The sequence below is a fragment of the Vanessa tameamea genome, chromosome 25 (genome assembly GCF_037043105.1).
Source record: "Vanessa tameamea isolate UH-Manoa-2023 chromosome 25, ilVanTame1 primary haplotype, whole genome shotgun sequence".
Lineage (NCBI taxonomy): Eukaryota > Metazoa > Arthropoda > Insecta > Lepidoptera > Nymphalidae > Vanessa > Vanessa tameamea.
In genome coordinates, this window is record NC_087333.1 from 7848572 (window position 1) to 7874350 (window position 25779).

Below are 25779 nucleotides of genomic sequence, written 5' to 3' on the forward strand. Positions count from 1 at the left end.
ATTTGACAGAACCGGCGCGAGAAACTCCATAGTTTTAACTTTTTCGTCTAATTTTGTATTCGTTTACAATTTTCAATGAAACGTTTCATCCTCAACGTGTGCTGTCATCCATGAACTCACTAACTGCACTGTAAGCTTTGACATACAAACGTTTATTTAAAATGTTTATACATTTAGCAAAACAATTTATACGCTTTCTGGGATCATGTTGAAACCCATATACATTGCGCTACAAAAGAGTTACTGACTCTATGCAGTCGAGTGAATGTTGTAATATTATGAGGGGACTCAAAATTCAAAATGGCCGGAATCAATCGCCATATTGAATTTAGGGGGGAATGATTGGTCTTAATTACTTAAGTCTCGTTCTAATAATTTAAAAAACTAGCGGGATGGTGTAATTGTATTACTTAGTTTATGATTGTTACCATTAGAACATCAATTTTGCTACCGAATTTATAAGACCTTTTTTATTAGTTTTAGGTAGGCGGACTCGCAGACGGCCACTTCAGTGGTGACAGTTATGATTTTTGAGAATTTCAATTTATTAACTTTGTGGAATCGATTCTCACACACGATTATGAAATATCAGAAAACCGACTTATTACTTGCCTACTACTTATTCAGGATTCTTTGACATAATCGATATGTACGATATATGACATAAAAAAAAAGTTAAAAGAGTATAATTTTGCCTTCAAAATTGAATTGTATTAATTTACCTTTTGGTGATCATACTTTTGGACCTCCCTATCTCTCATCCCTTTTGGGTACAAACGATTCTATTCTCGTATCATTCTGTACAATCCGGTACAAACCTAGTAAAGTCGAAAAGAACACAAAAAATTGAATTATTGTATATCTAGTTTTCAAGTGATGCTGTTGAAACCGGTCTAGCCAACCTCAACTGTCAATTCGAAAAAAGGCTCCGTCCACATAACTATGTTCGGCTTTATTTGAACGCTTGGCAACCCATAAACATATAACAATGACTATAAGGGTTTGCTTCTCAAAAACAATTGGGTGATGAACAGCAACGATTCGTTAAAAACATAAATATAGCAAAAGAAGACCGCATTAAAAGTTGGTTTTCAACGTTTCATGAGTTAGATACGCAGTGAGTTCTTAACGAATAGCACTGCAGTAGGGTCGCTTAGATCGCTTGGCACGATACTGATTGTGTAATATTAGAATATATGTATTTGCGTAAAACCCTTACTTATAGTATACACCATACGAAGTTCTGTAGCCTCTGTACAAAGCAATTAGTGTCATAGCACAAATTATCAACTTTTGAAATTAATAACTATTGTAATTTCTAACATTATAAGGGAGGTCATTTTAACTTAAATGTTTTTTTTTATCAACATAACGAATAAAAAAATTCTGCATATTTTTTTTATTAATCACAATAAAGTAGGAAGTTCAGTTAATTATTATATCAAATATTATTGTTAAGTTTACTTAAAAATCATTATTTTTTAAACAATTTTATTTCATAGTAAATGACGTCATACAAATCAATAACGTAGTATAATGTTTACGTTTACTTTCTGTCGTAATTACAAATACAAACAAAAAAACCCGTTTTTATTTTATATAATACAATATACATAAATGTAAAATTAATAATATAATTAGGAAATATATTTTTTAAGATAAATTTTCTAATCTTAATTGTCATTTTAAAGTCAATTTATCGTTAGTTATTGATATTACTATTCGGTCAGTCACCGTAACATGTCTGTCCGTCCTTGAAGGTACATTACTAATGCCCTAGTTCTCTGACCCAAAACACAGCCACTCCGTATTGATTCCGTCCTTCTACTATTATTTTAAACTTGGCACAAACACTTTCGCAATGAATTAAAAAAAAAAAAAAGTTTATAGACTGCGGAACTTTTTTGTACAGCCAAATTTTTTTTTTAAATCACTATTTTTTACACAAGTTTAACCGTCAGTAATGAAACAGAACTAAAGAGTTCGTAGATTGATAACGTTTATCTTAACGATAATATTATATAGATAATAAATACGATGAAATCTATATTCAATGTAGGATACACTTACTTACATAAAGTAAATATTATTTATGTATATTTATAAAACTAAGAACATACACACATTATTCAAAATTGTTCAATATAATGGGTATTTTGTTCCAGATCTCGACAGACTTTAAACTAAATAATTTTCTAAGTTTCTAAGCAATTCAATGCCGAAAATAATAAGTTATCGGTACGACTTTATGTAAACGGTACAATACACTGCGAGAGGATATCAACAATAATGATGAGTAATATTAAGAATCAGACACACTTGCGCGACCAAGCGAAGTTATCACGGCGCGAAATCATTTAATAAGGGCCGATGCACATCTAGTTAAGCACAGTAAACATTAATTATCACTGGTAATTAACGAACATAATTAAATACATTGGATTAAAGTTAAATAAAGTAAACGAACTATTTACTTTAAGTTACGAAGTGATCAGTTACAAGTTGCAAGCAGGAATGCGTGCGCAGGAGTATGCTTTACTTGGCGTGGTCTGAGTGATAGAACTATAAATTGTAAATTTGAACTGCACTTCACCGACATAGCATTAGGTTGCATATTGATAAACCATTCTATATTATGGATTCAATTTTATTTCGGCATATGCGGATTTTACCTCTACTTATCATAACTTTTAAGAATTGTATAATTTTTAAAAGGAGTTAATGTCTATAAGCATTTGCGACCACTTATCAGCTGACCAATTAGCTCGTTCGCCTATCTACACCATGATAAAACAATTATAGGTAATTTCGCATATAAATTTTTGACATTTCACGATCGTGTTCTACGGTGAGTTTAGAGTTTGTTGTTACAGAATAATCTACAGATACGTAACATTTACAGTACGATAGTCTAACCGTTTGAGTGGCAACTATTTACTTGGATTTGCATCATAGCACCTTTTGTTCTAATTTCTTAAATATCCAGAAAAAAAAGTATGTGTCATATTATTACAATTAATTGACTCATCTTCTTGTTTATAAATAAGAAGAAATGTTTGTATGTCTGATCTCTATGTTTCTAAACTATTCATCCGATTGTGATGAAACGGAGAGTTGGTTTGCTAACGCAGGTTAAGGCACTGACTCTAATTCTACCCGTAAAGCAGATTATCGCTTTACTGAGCACACAAAAATAGATCTTAAGGTGACGAACCTTTTCTAACGCAATATGTCATACTCAATCGGTAAAGCAGATTATCGCTCAGACTGAGCACACGAAAATTGACCTTAAGGTGACGAACCTTTTCTAGCTCAATATGTCATACGCAATCGGTAAAGCAGATTATCGCTCATACTGAGCACACGAAAATTGACCTTAAGGTGACGAACCTTTTCTAACTCAATATGTCATACTCAATCGGTAAAGCAGATTATCGCTCATACTGAGCACACGAAAATTGACCTTAAGGTGACGAACCTTTTCTAACTCAATATGTCATACTCAATCGGTAAAGCAGATTATCGCTCATACTGAGCACACGAAAATTAACCTTAAGGTGACGAACCTTTTCTAACTCAATATGTCATACTCAATCGGTAAAGCAGATTATCGCTCATACTGAGCACACGAAAATTGACCTTAAGGTGACGAACCTTTTCTAACTCAATATGTCATACTCAATCGGTAAAGCAGATTATCGCTCATACTGAGCACACGAAAATTGACCTTAAGGTGACGAACCTTTTCTAACTCAATATGTCATACTCAATCGGTAAAGCAGATTATCGCTCATACTGAGCACACGAAAATTGACCTTAAGGTGACGAACCTTTTCTAACTCAATATGTCATACTCAATCGGTAAAGCAGATTATCGCTCAGACTGAGCACACGAAAATAGACCTTAAGGTGACGAACCTTTTCTTACCCCGACAATACATATAATAATTATTCTTAACGAACGGAATATTTTTCAAAGAGAAGCTAAAGATGAAACCGCGCAGCACAGCTAGTATGATAAAGAAGTGAAGCTAACGACGTTGCCATATAGTTTGTCTTCGGAACAATATTGTTGAAAATACACATTAGGGATGGCCGTCTGCCAGATAAGTAATAGCTCAGATAGTTTTAGTCGATTTGCCTTTACAATTCCATCGATTATCGCTCTAATATGGTACAAGAAAACTTTATATGATAAAAGGTGATATATATAAGGAGGAGGAGAGGGTGTTCGTGATAACGATCAGGTCATTAGCTTGCGTAATCAATAAATTCAAATGTCATCGTTAAAAAACCTCGATAAATAACTTTTATCACTCGATAAAACAATATATAGACGATGATAAAGCGTAGAGCTGGTATAATTAAAAAACATTAACAGCTTGTAAAAGTACCACCAGTCAACCGCTAGGCTCTTTACTACTGTCTTTTAAAAGTTTTGGAGCTCATTCCACCACGCTCCTCCAATGCGGGTTAGAAGATACCGGAGACACGTGCGGCAGAATTTCATTGAAATTAGACACATGCCGGTTTTTTTTACACTTGTTCTAACCACTGGGCCAACTCGGCTATAAGGCACGGTATAATTTAATTCAATTTATTTACCATGAGTATATAACGTTATTGGTACAAAAAAGTAACTCATGTAACCCTGGCCATTAAATCTACATCACGGTCAGAAACTGGCGGAGAATACTCTGATTTTCATTTCATCAAACGCGGCTTAGCGTACGTGTCAGCGAAGCCACACAATATCTAAAGCCGGACCGAAATAAATACACCAATAGATGTTCAATACAATTCTTTGTAAGTGGAAATTGAGTTCACGCCTAATGTTGTACAGGTGACGCTGACGCTCAAAACGTTGACAGTTGGTTGATTCATACATACATAATAAAACTGTTATGCTGCTGCGGTTGTACGTTGGATATTATTTGAGAAGATTTACTACCAGTTTCGAGGCCAAGTTTTTCTTAAATTGCCTGTTATGCATTCAAAGAGACTCGACTATGTTTTATTTTAAGAAGTAGACAAGCAAATAACCTTGATTTTTGTTATGATTTTTCATTTAAGCGAATGGTCAAATAGGCCACCTGATGGTAAGTAGTCACCATCGCCCATAGACATGGACGTTGCAAGAAGTACAACAATACAAAGTTTTGCTATTTGGCGGTAGGATATGGGATGACTGGGTGGTACCTACTCAGATAGGCTTACACAAAGCCCTACTACCTACTGATACATCGGCTTCGACCATAGACATTGGCACTGTATGAAATATAAATCACATCTTACACCGTCAATGCGTTTTCAACGATGAGATTGTTGGTGTTTTAACGGAACAGACCGTTATACTACAATACAAGGTATCAGATATGTCTTTGAAAAATATCGTTGAGTTTCTTTCATCGGTTCTTCTAAGTTCAGGGTACTTTCTTTCTCGAAACGATGGCAGTTCTTCACTTTGACTATCAATAAGTAACTTTTCTATATTTAACTATTTAGATTGTAATTTGGCGACAGAAAAATTGGTGTTCAATGGTACCCCTTCAAACAAGAAATAAAGCTCTACCATCGAGTAAATGTATACATGTATAATACTACTAGGTCCATGAATATTTAATGTACGTATACCTATTTATAGTCCGGGGAATAAAGGCGATCCCAGATGATCATCGATGTTGATTAGCATACATGTTTTTTGTTCAAATTGGTCCGTTAAAATATGAGTACAACACTCGTGCGAAGCCTGGGCGGGTCACTATTCTACATTATATTTTCCATTTAACTTTAGTAAATTATGTTGATCATCTATACAAATTTTAGTCTGTCTGTTGCTCTTTCACTTGAAACCGAATTTGATGAGTTTGGCATAAAACAAGCTTGAACTCCGTTATACACTGAAGGACATAGGCTACTTTTTTATTGCTTAATATCTGACGAACAACCCCTAAAATGCGAGCGAAGTCGCGGTCGAGAATTCGTAATACGATTCTGTAAAAAAACGAATCTACACGAAAAAAGTAACAGGAATAAAATGAAGCAATTACGTAAATAAAAGAAGGTTTGTCAGGGTGATAAGAGAAAACGCGGCATTGGAAAAGAGCTCGTTGCTTATTCCGAAATAATTGTAGTCAAAGCTTAAAATTTTATTTTATTTTATGATATAGGTTGGAGGACGCAGGCAAATGTTACCAAATTTGAACTGATGATAAGTGGTCACACGAAATACATAACAAATGTTAATCAATAACAAACCTACATCGCCAATGCATCACGAACCTTGGACCCAAGTCATTATGCCTGTAATTAAACTATCTCACTAAACCTTCAATAAAAAATAAAACAAAGATTTGTCATCGGAATTCATCTCCGCTAGTGACAATAATGGTTTTTCTTCGCCCTGATCTGAATTTCGATTCAACGATGTAATGATGCACGAGATTACAGACACTGTAATTATTTTTAACTTTGGTCTGTTGATCTTGTGTCATCAGTACATTCACATACAATATAGATATATTACGCATATACAATGTCTAATGGAGGGACTATATTTAATTCATACTATGTAAAGCAGATGATACTAAACATATAGTATGGATACACGTGTATTCCAAGCGAAGGAACGAAGAGCACCACCGTATTTTCATGTCCAATGTCGACAATTTATGCGCTTGGCTATGTAGATAAACATAGCGAGGAGAACTGCATGTTTCGGTAATTCTGGCACAGGTGCCACCCATTCGACTGGAGCCGCGTGGTCTGAATAATATATCCCTTCAAGAGTAGGAGGTGTCTCGCTGTCTTAGCCTGGCAGTGGAACATTTAGAGGCTGCTACTATTTTTTAAAATACCGGCTCTCTCTCTTACTCTGATAATCCGATGGGAAGGCAACTGCGAGACGACCTAAAAGAGCATGAGAGTCTGTTGACTCTGCTTCGATTCTGCTGACTGAGCTTCGAACTTCCAGATTCCGCGCTGCTACTGAGAATTATTCGAAAGAAAAACCCAATAACATTTTTATAGGGCCGGTCAGGGATTTGATACCAGAACCTCGGGATAAACTGCCCGATATATAGCGAATAGACCAACGAGCAATCAATATTATTATTAAAAAAAATGCCTAAAATAGTAATAATTATATTATCACATGCAAGCCATGAAGCGGCGTAGTTAAATAAACTCCTAAACTTTTCTTGAAGAAGGGGGAGAGGAGGGTAACTTTTGTCTAGCAGCGTGACATTAACGGGCTACTCTCTATGTAAAACAAAACATTTATTTGTATATTCCACTGCACTAATGAGATTTCAAAGCACCGTGAATCAGGTGTCGACTACGGAATGATATCATCGTGACATCATTCTTTGCAGTACTGTAATAATAGATAGGGCTACCGAGAGGAACGTAGAAATATAATTAACTTAAAATAATTTTAAGTGTTATTTTATGTAAATGATATTTCTACATTCCTTTTGGTAACCCTATGTATTATAACAAAATTTTATCTATACTAATATTATAAACGCGAAAGTAACTCTGTTACCTCTTCACACTTAAAACGTTGAACCGATTTAGATAAAATTTGGTTTTATTTATTTATTTATTTAAGATCCACCAGTGATAATTACATTAATACAATATTGGGTAAAAAGAAATACAGTGTAGCTTAATTCTAAATGCATTATCTTTTAAGGCAGATACAGCATGCAAATATTAGGAAGTTTATAAATCATTTATTACATTATATTAAAAAAGTATTAACTTATTGGTAAAAATTATTAAAATCTCTATATATAAAAATTAGGTTACAGGTGGTTCATTATATTAAAAATTAGAAGATTACCTATATTTTGTTTATGTAAAAATTATTTATTTAATTTATCGCTGAACAAAAACTTATAACGAAATGTTTTGAGTGAGTCCCTAAAAGGGTCCAAATGTTTACAATTATCATTTAGAATTTTAGGTTTGGAGATGGTTTGGAGATAGTTTGGAGGTAGTTAGTTTGAGTCCCGGGGAAGGACATAGGCTACCTATTTTAATTCACCCCTCTAGGGCGTAAAATAGGGGGATGACCGTTTGGCGATGTTTCTGATGTATTTCGGTTACTACTCGATTTTACTAGTCTAGTCTACTATCGGGGAGAGGGCTGATTAACCTTACGTAGGATTAGCTTAGCTAGGATAGTCAATACGTGATCGATATTTTGTTTGATGACTATTTTCTGATATACTGAGACCTATAAATCTAGATCAACGATGTAATGTCCAAATTTGTTTGTAGGAAATATATTACTATGATTAAAAGAAACGAAAATAATGCCCATTGATAAGGGAGTGACTTGAAAAAACGTTTTCGAAAGGAGGGAGAAGGAGGCCGAGTGAGGGTTTTTGGTAACATACAACTTTTTATCTCAACTAATATTATAAGTGCGGTAAGTTATTTGTTTGTTACGATAGTTTCACATTGAAACTGCATTCGCGTTGTCAGATATACAGGAAAAAAAAAACAGAATTTACGTTACACGAAGCGGGCGAAGCTGCGGTCTGTAACTGTAATTCATAAATTGCTCAAAGGTCGTTCTTGTGCAACCTAGGCAAGTTTATTTAAATTTTACTTTTTGTGTTCAATATAGTTTTTTTTACACACCTGCTTATCAAGTAAAAGTATAATCTTTGGCTAATCGAGGGCAAGGAACGGGTAAAATAAATCAAAAATCTAAAGTATCAGTTAAATATGTAATCATTTAATTGTTGCATACTAAAAATAATTTTTAAACAATAAAAATAACCGACCAAGTGCGAGTCGGCCTATTTTCGTTCAGTTCCGTGATTAATATTGTTTCAATTTTATTATTTATTATTAAAGTAAAAATACAACTGAGTATTACCTGTTTCCATTATTGATATCAAGCGATAAAGGACAAAAAAAAAGTTTGTTATATGGGAACCCCCCTTTAATATTTATTTTATTTTGTTTTCAGTAGTTGTTGTTATAGTGGTAATAGAAATATATAATTTGTGAAAATTTCAACTGTCTAGCTATCGCGGTACTAGAGATACAGCCTGGTGACAGACAGATGGACGGACGGACAGCGAAGTACCGTTGTTACCCTTTGGGCGCGGAACCCTAATATATATTACTTTACAATAGCAATTAAATTAAACAAGGGTATTACATAAATAAAAAAAAGTACCATCTGATACCCATCGGATCTGATATACTCAGAATTTAGTATGTTATGCAATGCTGTGGTGCGAGAAAAGTTTAAAAGAGGCCAAACTGGTACCGAGCACATTCTCGTTCCACATTAAAAGTACATCTAAAAACATTTCTCGTGTTTTCCTCGGGAATTCTTATCTCGACATACACAGTAACAGCCTGTTAATTTCCCACAGCTGGGCTAAGGCCTCCTCTCTCTTTAAGGAGAAGGTTTGGAACATATTCCACTACGCTGCACCGATGCGGGTTGGTGGATTCAGATGTGGCAGAATTTTGTTGAAATTAGACACATGCAGGTTTCCTCACGATGTCTTCACCGCCGAGCACGAGATTAATTATAAACACAAATTAAGCATATGAAAATTCAGTAGTTGCCTGGGTTTGAAGCCGCAATCATCGGCTAAGATGCACGCGTTCTAACCACTGAGCCATCTCAGCTCCTCTATTTCGCTCGGGTCTGCTATTCTCGAGATAAGTATCTTATAATTAAGTCGGATTAGCTGATAAGCAATTATCACGGCAAGATTAATTAAAATCCCTTGTTTTTAACATCATTTTTGCCTACTTAATTCCATGCACTAAAGAGTACTGAGTGTCTAGTCATTTCTTCTTGATAGAGAATATATCAAACATTCTAAATCAGCAGCCATACATTAAATTTTCTATAATAAAATACCACAGTTATTTATAGCTTGGTCTGTTCAAAAATTTAATGCTGATGTCATATAAACGGCGATAAATAAGGCGTACCTAATACAAGGTTGAGTTTAAGATAAAAAAGCGTGGACTTAGTATTTTTTTTTTTATAGCTTTGGTTGGCGGACGTGCAAATGGGCCACCTGCTGGTAAGTGGCCACCACCGCCCATAGACAAACGGGCTGTAAGAAATATTAACCATTCCTTACATCACCTATGCGCCACCTACCATGGGAACTAAGATGTTATGTCCCTTGTGTCTGTAATTACACTGGTATAGTATTTATTGATTTATTGGATATATAAAAATTTAATTGAATATATACTTAATGAGTGACTTGCCGGTTATTCTAGGTAGAATATAGTTTTCGAACCGGTGCATATAGTTTTCGAAACGGCTTTGCATTTAATTCAACACTAAAACATTCAAATTCAAAAATTCTTTTATGAGCCTACTTGAACAAAGAATATTTCGATTCTGATTTTTCGAAATGTTTGACGGATGTACAATCGACGAGGAACTGATATAATACGACAAAATTTAAATGTAGCATCGACAATTAAAAAAAAAAAAAAAACAATCAATCGTCAATTTGGGGAATGTGTTTGGTTATATGACATTATTACGTTTGCTTAAAGTTTATTTTCGCATAACAAATAGATAAATGAAGATTTCGAAGTCACTTAATTTTGGTTTTACGAATTTTGCTGATTTTAGTTGTGTCGAACTATACGTAGTTATACGAGGTTACTTACGATTTTAACCCACTAAAAACATTTGTACAGCCGTCTTCGGCACTATTCGGAGAGGCTGAACTATCTCACGCTGTGCAATGTTTGTATCTGAGCGGATTGCGCCTCAGGGGGCGAAAGAATGACCACGGAAGCGTCCTCATTCCCTAATCCTTGCTAATGCGTACGGCAGCGCGAGACCATCCTATCGACCTCCTAAAAGCTAGCCACTACACCAACGAGGTCATTGCTAGGAGTAATTAGCAAGAGTTCTTCATCATCGTTTATTCATTGCCTGAATAAACCTGGGAAACAAAAGACTAAGAAAAGTACCGATGACGTAATTAAATTTATGACATCAGCGTCTAGGATTTAATTCTATATAATCAAACTTCTAAACTGCTAATGACACGCGATTATTGATACAGCGTTGAAAATTATCACAAAAGTTCACAAAAGACTTAGCGCCAGTTTTCGATAAACTAAATACTGAAAGGTCATTGGTTACCGATTGCGTCACCTGCTGTCGTCGACCAATAACCATTCAAATCATAGCCAAGTTCGTTAATTTTCATTAGTGCACCATGAAATGATTAGTACTGCCTTTTTCAAATAGAGAATATTTTCTTAGTGATATCTTGCTGATCAATTTCGGTCATGTTGGTGGTCATCATAAGGAACAGAAGTTAATATTATAGAGGTAATGTGATATCTCATTCTTCTCAGAATATACTATATTGCTCCCTATTCCCTAACTCATAATTCGATGGTAAGGCGATCCAGATTATTCAAGGGCAGGACCAACAGTATTACGAGCATTTCATGTGAACACTGTCAATCTTCAAAATCTTCAATCTTCTTAAAAAAATACAGTGTTACTGTTTTGCAGTAGAATATATGTTAAGCACCCATTCAGCATATATTCTACCCAGATGGGTACTCAAAGATCAACCAACGTGTGAAAGTGTATGATCTATGTTTAGATGGTTAAATATTATCAATATTTGATGTATATCTACAAGTATGTATATCTGTAGTAGTTATATTGGCTTCTTTGACATAGTGCTGCTCGAAGTCCTAACAGGAGAAGTAACAGCCTGTTTATGACCACCATCACTGCTCGAAGTTTAAGACCTTTGATCAACACACTTCTCTAATGTTACTATACACAAGGGGCTCATAATTCATATAATGCAATGGCAATGACAAAGGTTTTTTTAAAGTAAAACTGTTTATAGAACTATGTCAGTTTCATAAAACAAATTTTAATACAATTTTGTCATTGTTTCAAATTAACCGTTATTTGATTCCCAAATCTAATACACTTGTAAATCTTATATATTATGAACTATTTCTTTTAAATTATAGAAAATGTAACAGGCACAAGGGATGAAACATCTTAGTTCCCAACGCTGGTGGTGCATTGGCGATGTAAGCAATGGTTAATATTTCCTAATACACTAATGTCAATGGCCAGTTGTGACCACTTACCATCATGTGACTGGTAATTGCTCATCCGCCTACCTATACCATAAAAAATGAGCCACCATGTAAAGTATTGTATTTTATCAAATAAATTATTTTTATTGTTATCATATCTTTTAGATATAATTTATCTATAAAAGAACAAATGGACTCTATCGTAAATGATATTTTTTTAATTATTATTATGTTTACCTGTACAATTTGTGTTATACATTTATTCATGATTTTTACTCATAATATGTATTTTTAAAAGGTAAAAATAGCTATTTCCTTGATGGGCTAAGTAATTTCATTAATTAAAGATGTTATAAGATGTTATAATATTAATTAAAGACATTAATTAAAGACGTACAAATAAAATTATTGTTTAATATTACTTTTTTTTTTTTTGATGTATTAATATAGTCATTTTAAACAAACAATTATTAATAATTTAATGAATTGAATGTCACTTAATTGCCATCAAATAAAATGAAATGGGTAAAAAATAATTATTCAAAAATATGTTAATATTCCACATTTATCAAAACAGCATGACAAGCGTTATGTATAACTCGAGATTTTGGTTAAAATTGTTTTCTGAAACGTAAATACAAAATGCGTAAAAAAACCTTGAAATAAACTGGTTTCTCACTAGCTCAGTTATTGCAATTATCAATAATTATACAGTAAATACTGTACTAAAATTATGAACGTGAGCGCCTTATGTGACTTTAAAAAATTTATATTAATAATATACCGCGCTTCGCTTCCGACACATTTATTCTTATAAGACAATGTTTAATAACAAAAAAATGCGTAATACTTACGTAAGACACCGTAAATAACAATTCAGATCTTTATATCACAGACGAAATCTGATTTTGTATGTGTTGCATACGAATTTATTTCAGTCTCAAAATTATACGTACAGCACTACACTTAGAATTTTATCGAACTGCGCCAATATGTTTATACTTGACAACTTTTAATTTGTGTTCATTTTAACAATAATTGATTTAATTTAGAAAGAAACCCGCGAGAATGAAGCACCATTTTGAAAGATTGAGGAAAGATCGACTATTCGACAGACCGTCAAGGTTTTTTGCAATTGTCAGCCTTTACGTCATTGCGACATCTTCTTTTTTTTTTAAATGCTTGACATGGACTCGTGTGGTTTAATCTATAAAAACTAATGTTTTATAAAATAAATAATTTTGGTGTGTTATCTTAAGAAAAGAATAATAAATGTATAATTAAATTTTATTTGTAGAAAGGTAAAAAATAAAATACACAAAATTGTTATTTGTTGATACTGTTATCGTATTAAAATATTTGTTGAAAAAGCTACATATATAAATTATTTTATTATTGTTGTATTTTTTAATTTAACAAAGTATATCACATTCAGTAATACTTAGTAGTAAAAGAATATTACCAAAAAGAGTTCTACTACCCAGCCATAGACTGCCTTTAATTCTTTTCATAAAGTTATTTGTCTTAAAAAAATACTTTTAATAGCTACGTGTATACTTCAGTTTCATTACCATCGTTGATATTACTAATTTTTCTCCACGAATCGTACTCTGGCTTTAAACCGTTCTTTCCTAGATAATAAGGAAAAACTTTGTCCGTTGACAGATAAAATATACCTTGATTTGTGACATTGACGTTTTCGCCCATGACGTTTGTCGATAAAGGAACTATGTTGTAGCACGCAGAGTCTCTCGCTTCTTGAATACTATTACATTTAATACCTATAAATTTCTTCGGATTCCTCATAGCTGATACCCAAAGACTTAATACCCTAAAATGGCTACATGTTGCAGTACAAGGATATACGTTCAAGTCTGTCGGTTGAAATTCCCCCCCATTTACATAGAAATCAACATGCCCCATCCTAGCACTCATTCCGTATCCATCGATATTCGTGTGTACAACTTGAACGAAGTCCGCATTCGATGCGTCTAGACGTTCTTGAGAGGAAAGAGTCCTGAAACAAGGTCCAGACGGTTCCAAAGCTGTTATCCTTGATATATTCTTTCCTGTCATTTGTTGGTAGTTTTTCGCTATGTAGCTGGCTGTTTGACCGCCGAGGCTAAAGCCTAGAAGCTCGGTGTTGGTTGGGTCTAATCCAGCTCGAGTTAATTCCACTAAAACCTCAGCTACGTGTTTGCCGACAGGACGCATTAGGCGTGAAGCTCTGTAACGGTAAAATAAATTTATGGTATTATTATTTATACATCGGTACAGCGGTAACCGTAACTAATTATTGAATAAAATGTGGTTCATAAGTGAAACCAAATATTACGTCCATTTCGAAAATATTGCAAACTAATAATCAAGTTTTACATAACAATGTAATCGTATGGGTAAAATTAAGAAGCAGTTGAAAGACTTCTGTGAGATTGTTATCATATAACCCTTAATGGACTCATGAACAAAATGTCAATCAGCTGTGATACTTTTGTATTTCATTTTAAATATTTATTATTTATTCATAAAAATATATATGTTTTTATGGTTCAGTCGATAAAAACTTTTGCCATTGCATCCTGATGTCTGTTTTTATTTAACATATTATTTTTTTTAAATATAAAATTAAATCTCAAAAACTTTACGTCGCTTGATTCACTATTAAATATCTGTTCCTCAATAAAATGAGCCAAATATTTTTAACTAAAGGACCTGTAAACTCCAACTTAAGTTATTGGAGGTTATTTCACCATGCTATTCCAATGCGGATGAAAACACAAGTGGCAGATTTTCATTCGACGTAATATGAAGGTTACCAAGATGTTTTCTAAACAAATTAAACACATGAAAAATCACAGGTTCTTTTCCGGCTATCAACGCGCGCTCTTTGGTTAAGATTGACATGTTCTATCTAACCATTTGGCCATCTCGGATTTTAAAGTAAATTAAAGTATTAATCATGCTTTTAACGTCATAAATAGAAAATCTATGATTTTTTTAAATCTTTAAATAAGCTTCCGCGTATAAATAAACCGTGCGACAGCTGTTGTTTGGCAAACGATGCAAAATGGATTCCAATGCAAATATAATTTGACATACCAACGGACGCGTCTAATATTATACTATTTTTATACTTTTTTTATATTCTGTTTGAATTTTTTTAAAATATTACTTCGGGCTTTTATGTTAGAAGTCACGTCGTATCTTCCATGAAATGATCTATTAACAACAATATATTGATAGACATTGATTGGTAGGGCTTTGTGCAAGCCTGTCTGGATAGTTACTCATCACAAATTTCGCCACCCAGCAATACTTAGTATTGTTGTGGGCCTGTTTGAAGTTTGAGTTTCCAAGCACGGGGCATCAGAATCATAACGGATAGTCAATATTTCCAAAGGCATAGCAATAATTCTAAGAAAATGTTAACCTCTTTTCTTAATTAGTGTCAAGTAAAATTTTTGTTTTTATTTTAAAGACATATTAATGTATGAGTATAGTGTTTAGTTTTTTTTGCTATAAATGTATAATGTAAACGCCTGTAATGGTGTATCACACTGTATCGAACCGATACGACTTGCGAACCTTCAAGAAAAGAGCGTACTCCTTCCTTAAAGGCCGGCAACACATCTGCAAGCCCCAGTGTTGCAGATGTTCATAGGCGGTGGTAGTCACTTGCCATCAGGTAAGCCTTCTGCTCGTTTGCCATCTATCATATAAAAAATATATAGACATTTTCGTCTGAGCGATGGTGACTATTTACCATTAAGCGCCTCATTTTCAATTCTGTTAATTTATTAGAAATAAATATATAGAGGAAGTCAACACAATTACAACAGCTGGTAGATACTAAGAACTTACAAATAGTAGTGAACCGTGGCGAAGCGCTGGTTGTCAATTAGGATCACGTTGTACCCCTTAGCTTCGTACTCATTAGCGAACATTCCGGATATCGGAAAACTTGTACTGTCCAAGTATCCGATTGCAACTACCATGGTTTTTCTGTAAAAAAAAAAACATTTTCATACATTTTAAATTAAAAATAAAATACGGATCACAACGAATATCATGAGGGGCATTATATATTATCTATTTATATATACGAATATAATAAAGCTAGACAGTATGTTTGTTTGTTTGAGCGTGCTAATTAGGATCTTTTTTTAATTTATTTATTGACAGAAAATAAAATAATCAACACTCACGCCCCCAGCTTACATGCAAGGATTACATGCGTTTACCCCATCCGTACGGGAGATATTGTTTTAATTAAACTTTTTAAATTGTTACCTTTAATACTATTCTTCTATAGATATTAAAATCCCTAGGGAGCGTATAGTGCCAAGTGCGCGTGCCATTAAAATTGTTATACTTTGGCAAATTTAAATACTCAACCAATACTATTTATCGATCGTATATCCACTGGGTCTATTTAAAAAAAGCTTTAGATAACTAAAGCTTTTTTGAGATGGTCCATTTATTGGTTAAAGTTATAGACTTGTAAAACAAAATTCAAGGATGTATACACATCATATAAACATCATATATTGTTGGTTACATCTTTAAAGACGTATCACTTTGTATGTTACCCAAGTCAGATATTAATTTTAAGTGCTTAGTGATATGTTGAAGGTGTAACTTTTCCAATAAATAAATAAAACGCAAGTGGAGATGGGCAGGTCACATGATAAGGGAAAAGACAGAAAAATGGACAAGGCTCTTAACAGGATGGTACCCCTGAGATGGTAAAAGATGCCGAGGTAGACAATATATGAGATGGGAGGACGATATTAAAACAGCAGCGGGTCCAATATGGTCTCGCAAAGCAAAATATAGGTATGAATGAAAATCTTTAGAGGAGGTCTTTGTCGGATGACAAGCTGTAGGAGACCAACGACCGTGAACCGATATTTTACTACAAAGTTTAAGGCAAAAATGAAAAATGTGTTTTATAATCTATTTGTATAAACCATAACAGCAATAAAGGCTTTATTATTACGAGTATATAGACTAATATCAAGTACAACTCATGATGGCGGAGTTAAGCCGTGGGTGCAACTGCACGGAGCTGGTTGTGTAAATAATATGATGTCACAGAATGATGAGTAATTGTTTATGTGTTTACCGTTGATAACGGTTTCGATAAAATGTTTGTGTTTTATCTTGTATCAATCGATTTTTGAATACACGTGTCGAAATATTATAATTTATCGACGACTTAGGACTTTGTGCAAGTATGTGTAGGTACTCGAATATTAGACGCTATATCCCTAATAGGGTATGTGTGATTTAAGATCTTAGCTCCCAAGTTTGGGGGCGCATAGCCGATGTAAGGAATGGTTAATATTCGTAAGTGTCTATTTGCGCTGGTGATCATGTATTCGTCCGTCTATCTGTTTAGATATATATAAAAAAAAATGTAAGTATCGTCCCTTATATGGCTAAGGTTTTCCCTTTTATTTAAAAGGTTAGTCTGCCCCAATACACATACAGGATTTACAAAGGAAGCTGTAATAGACACAAATCAAAATTATTCAAGTTTAATGGATTTTAATCCAATAATCCGTTGTTTAGATTCACGTGTACAGCTACACTATGATTTAAATTCATCTTGCGCTTGGAGATATCAAAAACCAGTGATGACAGGGCCGGATCTACCATATGGCTTTTTGGGCTTCAGCCCAGGGCCCCGTGGATTCAAGGGGCGCCCAGTTAAGTCAAGTCAAACTCAAAAATAGACGAATTTTACTTTATTAAATTAAACAGTTCGTATGGTTTGCAGCCCTGCGAGTCTTGCAAATAATTGAACCCATTCAAGTAATTTAATTCAAGTCTACGTTCAGATATGTCTTAGGTGGGCCCCTAAGTAGTGTTAGCCCAGAGCTACCTAAGCTTACGGTCCGGCCCTGAGTGATGACACCTTTTTTCAGAATTTCAGAAAGTCCACGGTAAGTTCCACACAAAAAGCGAAACTGAAATGTGCGACGTACGAGTAGTTTTAAAACCACATTTCGCTCATTTTAAAGTTCTATCGTTAAGAACTTGTTTAACAAAGGTCAGTTTGAAGACAAACTTTATACTGAATAAAAGTTTAAATTCATGACGAAGTCCACCTGACCGAGTTTTGGCTACGATGGCCAATCTCAATTTTAACTATGCTGGATATATATCTATGCATATCTATACTTATCTCTTATCTATATAAAATAACATGTCCTGACTGATTGATCCATCATTGCCGAGAGTAAACTATTAAAGTTAGGGCCATGAAATTTGGTGAGCAGGATCTTTCTATTGAGTAGCCCACTAAGGAAATAATTTTGGAAATTCTACTCCTAAGGGGTTGAAATAGAGGTTGAATGTTTGTATGGAAGTAAGTCATTTTTTAAGTTAGAAACATGAAACTTTATTTTCTCATCGTAAACTCGTATTATTATATAATTTGGTAGTTTACAATCTGTCAAACTTTATTATAAACTAATGGTCCTTATAATTTGAACAAACATCCAAAAAGAGGCCCAGAAAGAGAATCTGAGTGAACAGACAAGCCAGAAAAGAGCTCTCTGGCGCATACGTACAAGGACACCTGTCCCCAGCTGAACGGGGAATAGGGTTTGGACAAAGGAGAAGGAGGTCCTTACAATTTGAAATTTATAGTCTTTAATGTGTGTCACCGAGTGCATTAACCTGCATTGTAACTGGTCAGATTTGGGCTTATTTGAGTGAGCGAGAAGAAATGAGTATTACGATGTGCCTGTAATGATGCACTTTGGTACATTACATTGAGAAAATAGTCCACTACAATGGAGCCATCGCTGAAAAAGCTAAACCGAACAAACGATCCAAATATTCGTCTCTAAATGATGTTTTTGTCCCATTTTCTGATGAAACACTGGGACCTTGGAGTACTAGTGCATACGTCTTCATTCAAAGTATAACACCTCGCCTTATTGCTTACACTGGTGGCAGGAGCCCTAGATAATTTTTCGCCTAAAGGATCGGAATTGAAATTCCACGAGGCCGTGATTTGTATAGTAACTGTTGTTAATTGTTATTTGTATATAGTTTGGACCCTAATGTCAATAATTTAATATTAATAAAGATTTTATTCTAGTAAATGGAATAAAATAAGGTTGAAATGAAATAACATGAATATTTTATAAATGTTTTTACCTACGCAAGTCTATCCTTGGATCTGTAGCGATGTTTTTCGCGTCCCAATAATTATAGGATTTCCTCGACCGCCCCTTACCCTGGACCACGAAGAAGAGGTACTTCAGCTGACTCCTGGGGATTGAGGCTGGTTTCGTGGACCCTGAACCTGAAATAATATTTTTTGTGTAGTTTGAAATGTCAGAGAGTGATACGCGACACCGTTTATGTCGGTTTTCAATATTTTACAAGTGATATACGAAGTGAGCCGAGATGGCTCAGTGGGTGGAACGCGTGCCTCTTAACCGATGATTGCGGGTTCAAACCCAAGCAAGCACCACTGAATTTTCATGTGCTTAATTTGTGTTTATGACTCATCTCGTGCTCGGCGGTTAAGGAAAACATCGCGAGGAAACCTGCATGTGTCTAAGTCAAAGTCAAAGTCAAAGTCAAAAATCTTTATTCAATATAGAAGTGTTTACACTTGCTTATTGATTGTCAAAAATCTACCACCGGTTCGGAATTTAGCACCTCGGACCTGAGAAGAACCGGCGAAAGAAACTCAGCGGGATATATTTCTTTTTTTTTTTTTAACCATTATTATGTACAATGATAATTATATTTTAGTTATTTGAAGCAGCCTGGAGGCGATCATTTCATTCCCAAGGTGTGCAGTCAACTAAAAAGTCATTAGTGTTGTAATATCCTTTAGCACACAAACGCTCTTTAACGATTCTTTTGAATTTTATAATTGAATAATTTTGAAAGTTTTCTGGGATCCTGTTGTAAAAATGTATACATTGCCCCAAAAAAGAGTTACTAACCCTGTGTAATCGGGTACTTGGAGTAACAAGTTTATTCTTGTTCCTAGTGTTAATAGAATGTACGTCACAATTTCTGGGAAAATCGTTTATGTTTTTGCGTACATACATAACATTATCAAAAACAAATTGAGAAGCGACAGTCATTATTTTAATTTCTTTAAATTTATCTCTTAACGAATCTTTTGGGCCCAGGTTATAAATTGCACGAATAGCCCTCTTCTGCAGTACAAAAATAGTATTAATGTCTAATTTCAACGAAATTCTGCCACATGTGTATTCCACCAACACGCATTGGAGTAGCGTGGTGGAATATGCTCCTTCCTAAAACCTTCTCCTCAAAGGGATGTGATAATTATTACAAGAACGTCAAATTCAATCTTGTCACGTCATAAGCCTAAAAAAATTGTCTACTTCACCTTCTCTCAAATGCGATGGATTTTCTGGCACAAGTTTTATGTTAATTGATTGATTATTCGCATTACAATAAAACCATCTCACATCTAGAAGTTAAATAAAATCGATGTCACATGTTTTCTTCGACATGATCTTTACACGATCGTGTTCTGCGGTGAGTTTCGAATTTGTTCTCCAGAATAGTTCTAAAGTTATGAAATATGATAGGATATTAGGCAATTTCATGATGTTAATGTTTGAGTACATAATGACATGTTTAAGCAACCCCGTGAATGTGATTGGCGGTAATACTTTGCGAATTATTTATTGCATTGTTTGAAAATAAAACAATTTAACCTAAGTACGTTCCAATGGCATGAGCAGTTAACTATGCTGCATTATTAAATACAAACAGTTCTAGATTAACATGTTTTTATTTATAATACCCAGCAACGCTTAGGTACCTATTTAATCTGTATTCAAAGTTTCCATATCAACTTTGCCGATATTTAAATCGAAATTTAGGTACGTATGTGTGTGTTCTAAAATAAATTCCCACGCGTACAAACTACGCTCTTAAATGAATATTATAATATATTATTTAAGTCTCGAACAACGATTTAATTTCAACTCAAGGTTGAAATTAAATTCATTGTTCATTTATCTTAAATTCTCATGCCATTGAAATATACAAAAATCATACGTCATAATTTTATATCAGTTTGTATAATTTATATCCTTAACCTTGAAAATTTTAGTAAAAGGATGTAATAAAAATTCCTTTGTTTTTTTTTTATGTTAATCGTTGTATTTTTGTCTTATTGAATTTGAAAAACCAAATAATTATAAAATCACAGACAATAAAATTTAAAACGAAGGTTTTATTGTTTTAACAAATGTTTTATTTTCGGCCGGCGTTTTTTTTAAATAAAAAATATTGAAATGAGCCGAGTTTGTCCAGTGATACCTAAAACCTTAACCTTCGATTGCAGGTTCAAAAACAGGCTGAACTTTTATGTGCTTAATTTATGTTTATAATTCATCTTCTGCTTCCGGAAACCTGCATGTGTTTAATTTCAATACAATTCTGCCACATGCCATTCCACCAACCCGCATTGGAACAGCGTGGTGGAATATGCTCCATACCTTCTCCTCAACGGGAGAGGAGGCCTTAGTGGGAAATTTATAGGCTGATTATGTTTATGTTTATGTTCTGCCACATGTGTTTCCACCAACCGGCATTGGAGTAGCATGGTGGAATAAGCTTTAAACCTTGTCCTGAAAGGGAGAGGATAGGATTGATTGTATTCAAAATGGATGTCAGGAGCAAAACATATATCAATATAAGCATAACACCTTTGTTCCTAAGATTGGTGGTACAATGACGATGTAGTTGGTGCTTAATACCTCATACAGCGCTTATAAGGGGTTTTCCAATAGGGACGCTTGAACTTTGACAGCTGATTGCGGCCATGTTGTTTGAGTGACAGCTGTCAAATGCAGTGTGTTATATTCATTCCGTCCTCCCAAACCACCATGGCAGGTTACAGTGACGAGCAGCACGTGCAAATCATAAAATTGTTTTATGAAAATGGGTCTTCAGTTCGAGCAACGTTCCGCGCACTTCACCCGTTTTACGGTCGCGATGATCGTCCTGCCGAGTCGACTATCCGTCGATTGGTGGACAAATTCGAGTCAACCGGGTCAGTTAACAAACAGCCGGTTCCCGTGCGTCAACGTAACGCGAGATCTGCCGAGAATATCGCCGCTGTGCGCGACAGTGTCGCACAGGAACTCGGCCTTTCGCAGACGACAACTTGGCGAATTTTGCGTTGTGACTTGAGCCTGCACCCGTACAAGATCCAGCTGACCCAAGAGCTCAAGGTTAATGACCATAGACAGCGCCGTGTGTTCGCTGACTGGGCATTAGAGCAGTTGGAAGTTGACGCCGATTTTGGCAAAAAAATCATCTTCAGCGACGAGGCGCATTTTTGGATGAATGGCTATGTCAACAAGCAAAATTGCCGTATTTGGGACGAGACCAATCCACACGAGGTTCACCAAGTGGCAATGCACCCGCAGAAAGTGACTGTTTGGTGCGGATTTTGGGCCGGAGGCGTGATTGGTCCGTATTTTTTCGAAAACGATAATGGTGTGGCCGTCACCGTCAATGGTGAGCGATACCGGTCGATGATAACCAACTTCTTTTGGCCTGAAATCGAGAATATGGATCTGGACAACATGTGGTTTCAACAGGACGGCGCTACGTGCCACACAGCACACGCTACGATGGAAGTTCTGCACGAGCAATTTCTGGACATGGTCATCTCGCGCGGAGGCGACGTGAACTGGCCACCGAGATCGTGCGATTTGACCCCGCTGGACTTTTTCTTGTGGGGTTTTCTTAAGTCGCAGGTCTATGCCAACAAGCCGCAAACCACCGATGCCCTCAAAGTCAACATACGCCACGCCATCGATCAAATACAGCCCGATTTGTGCACCAGAGTCATCGAAAATTGGACCTTTCGTGTGCGCGCCACCAACCGAAGCCGTGGCGGTCATTTGAATGATGTCATATTCCATACATAATGGGGTCGATAGACCTTCCAAATAAAAAAAAATTTCGCAAATATCTCTCCTACATGTTTTTTTTTTTGCATTTCAAAGATCAAGCGCCCTTAATGGAAAACCCTTTATCTATGGTGATCACTCACCATCAGGAGACACATTTTCAGATCATTTGTTATATATACGAAGAAAGAAAGAAAACAGTAGTATTGTTTATTATTATATTTTTTATGCATCCAGATTAAATTACGTCATATAGAGAACGACAGAAGGTTGTGTCTGCTGCATGAAAATAAATAGTGTGTCAGAAGCAGGACAAAAATTCATCGAAAAAGAACGTAATGAAATCCCTCATCGATATTTTTATTATAAAGTAACTACGAGTATGTCTGTCAGTCTATTACGCTTTAACGCCTAAACTACTGATTTTAAGGAAATTCAATATGAAGCAAGCTTGAACTGCAATGACGGACATAGGCTTTTTAATATCCAAAGTCTACGACCGCTCTGTCTTAACACGGAAGCTGAGGGCGAAAACTAGTTAATCATAATAATATATGATTGTTATATATACGTACTTACATTTGATAATAAGTGCATTTAATCAGTAGACAAAATGTCCTTCCGCAACCAACGTTGCCGTGTGAACGACGAACAAAAGTATTGGGTGTTGCGAGAACAGTTTTTTATGTTCCATTAGATTGAGAGAAATCACTTAAAGCGAATTCCGTAAACACATTTGCCATTCGTTATCATTTTTATAGAAATTTACTGAGCCAGTGCAGTAAGTAAGTAGACTGACGGACAGCTATTGACTCATTCACCACCGCTCATACTGGCGCCATAGCAAATATTGACCATTTTTTACATCGCGAATGCGCCTAGGCAACTAATATGTTTTGTGGTGACATATTATTTTCATCCTCATGATTGTTTTTTAACTTGACAAAATTTAGAAATAATTTCATTAACTTATAAAGCTCATTTATGTGTATCAAAAATAAAAAAGGACCTAAAACTGATCCTTGTGAAACTCTGATTTTTAGCACAGACTCGGGCAACCTAATACCGATTGAATCTTGTGTTTAGATGTAGGTATCAAGCAATGCGATAACGAGAGATTTTCCTTCAATACGATAGAAAAGTTTTCCTAAAAGTGATTCATACAACACTGACAACCAAGATACATAAACATCGTTATAACTACCTATACATTTCTGTAGTACTGTAGACGGATGTGTGCAAATAGGTTTATTTTTTTTTAATTTCCCTAGGCAAAGTCGCGACGCCTAGTATTAGCTCAAATATATTATTTTGAATAATTTAATAAGTGGACGAGCAAAACGCAATGTAATAACAGTTAATTCACAAGGAGTGTCGAAACTCTTGCTTCCATGGAGTATTTGCTGTTTAAACTAACATAACGAGCGAGCGACTATAATTTTACACTGGTTAACTAATTTCATGAACTAAGATATGAGATACTTGCCAGTTAAATCGTAATGAAATAAATCATACAAATAAAAAAACCGTTCAAGATATTATAATCTTTATAATAAGACTACTTAATTTTTTTTTTAAATAAATCGTTTGTACGCTTGTATGTAAATAAACTCTTCCTAAAGGGTTGGAAAAATTTCGCTGATTTTTTTTTGTGTATTTTAGTAGCTGGCACTGCGTTCGGGAAGTACCTATATAAATTTTTTATGGCAACTTGAGGACGTCGGGACGGACAGCTGATGTATATTATAGAAATAAATTGATTATCATCGTTTACGTTTGGTTGCGCGATGTTTGTGTTTAAAGTTTCAATTAAAATTATGATTTGTTTGTTGCATTTAAAAACATCTCATTTCACTTTAAATTAGAACGGATTTTGACTCAATTTTTTTTTTTTTTTTTTTAACTCGTATGTCAATTTCATTAGCATTTGAAAATTTTAATTTATAACTCGTTCAAATAATACCTGAAAAAAAAATGTTTTTTTTTTTAAATTTATTTGTTATCTTTTGAAACAAAATATGTAGATTACATTGTAAATATTTACTAATTTACTATTTTCTAAGTTGTGTTTATATTAAGATAATAAATTTATATTTTTTACATTTATATTTTGGTATTAATAAATAAATAAATTAAAAATACAATTTAGTATGTAGTCAAATAAAGGTATCACATACATACTGCCATAAATCCCCTCGGGTAACCTTCTTCGCTCCTAGGGTCCCCACATTCCACGGAAAATAATAAAAACACTTGGACGCATAAAACGAGCACTCGCACAGACATTTTTTTGAGTTATTATTTTAATGTTACAATAAATATTCAGACAATTTATACGACGAATGTATAAGCATCGAATGAAGCTTAATTTGTTCCTATATCCCAATACAGTGAGGGCAACGTTCGTGGACATTTTTCAAAATCTAGGCACGTATGGGGGCTTTGACCTTCAACGTAAGCCATTGGCGCGAAAAATAATATCTGACATTTTACTTTTTAAAATTCAACCGCGCAACGACCACCTGGTTTAACAGACAGTTATAAACTAACACAATTTAAAAAGTAAAGTATGTCCGTTGTATTCTGTCGTGTTTCTTAACTTAATAATGTAATAGATTGACGATAAACCTATCTAAGAAAGTATCTTGTTATAAAAAAATTAAGATTATGTACTTGATGCTAAACTCGTAAACATGCTTTGGAATGTCGTATGACAAAACAAATTCATTGTTGTTTTCTTATGATG

At 34.5% G+C, this 25779-nt stretch overlaps 3 protein-coding genes across 3 annotated transcripts in view; all 3 read right to left on the reverse strand.

The window, feature by feature from the left end:
• Nucleotides 1–13216, reverse strand: part of LOC113403624 (oxysterol-binding protein-related protein 6-like) — a 59493-nt gene extending 46277 nt beyond the window's left edge. Inside the window, exon 1 of the mRNA XM_064218961.1 lies at nucleotides 12948–13216. The gene's annotated coding sequence lies outside the window, so the exon portion shown is untranslated. The remainder of the gene's footprint in view (nucleotides 1–12947) is intronic.
• The window catches only part of LOC113403621 (EKC/KEOPS complex subunit TP53RK), a 297288-nt gene that overhangs the window by 104841 nt on the left and 166668 nt on the right, over nucleotides 1–25779 (reverse strand). The gene's annotated exons all lie outside the window — the stretch shown is intronic.
• LOC113403622 (pancreatic lipase-related protein 2-like) lies at nucleotides 13541–25779 on the reverse strand. The gene is made up of 4 exons (XM_026644206.2): nucleotides 25211–25779; nucleotides 19267–19414; nucleotides 15955–16095; nucleotides 13541–14320 (listed from the first exon to the last, which is right to left on the reverse strand). The coding sequence occupies exons 1-4, from the start codon at nucleotides 25317–25319 to the stop codon at nucleotides 13639–13641; spliced, it is 1080 nt and encodes a 359-aa protein (XP_026499991.2). The 5' UTR covers nucleotides 25320–25779; the 3' UTR covers nucleotides 13541–13638.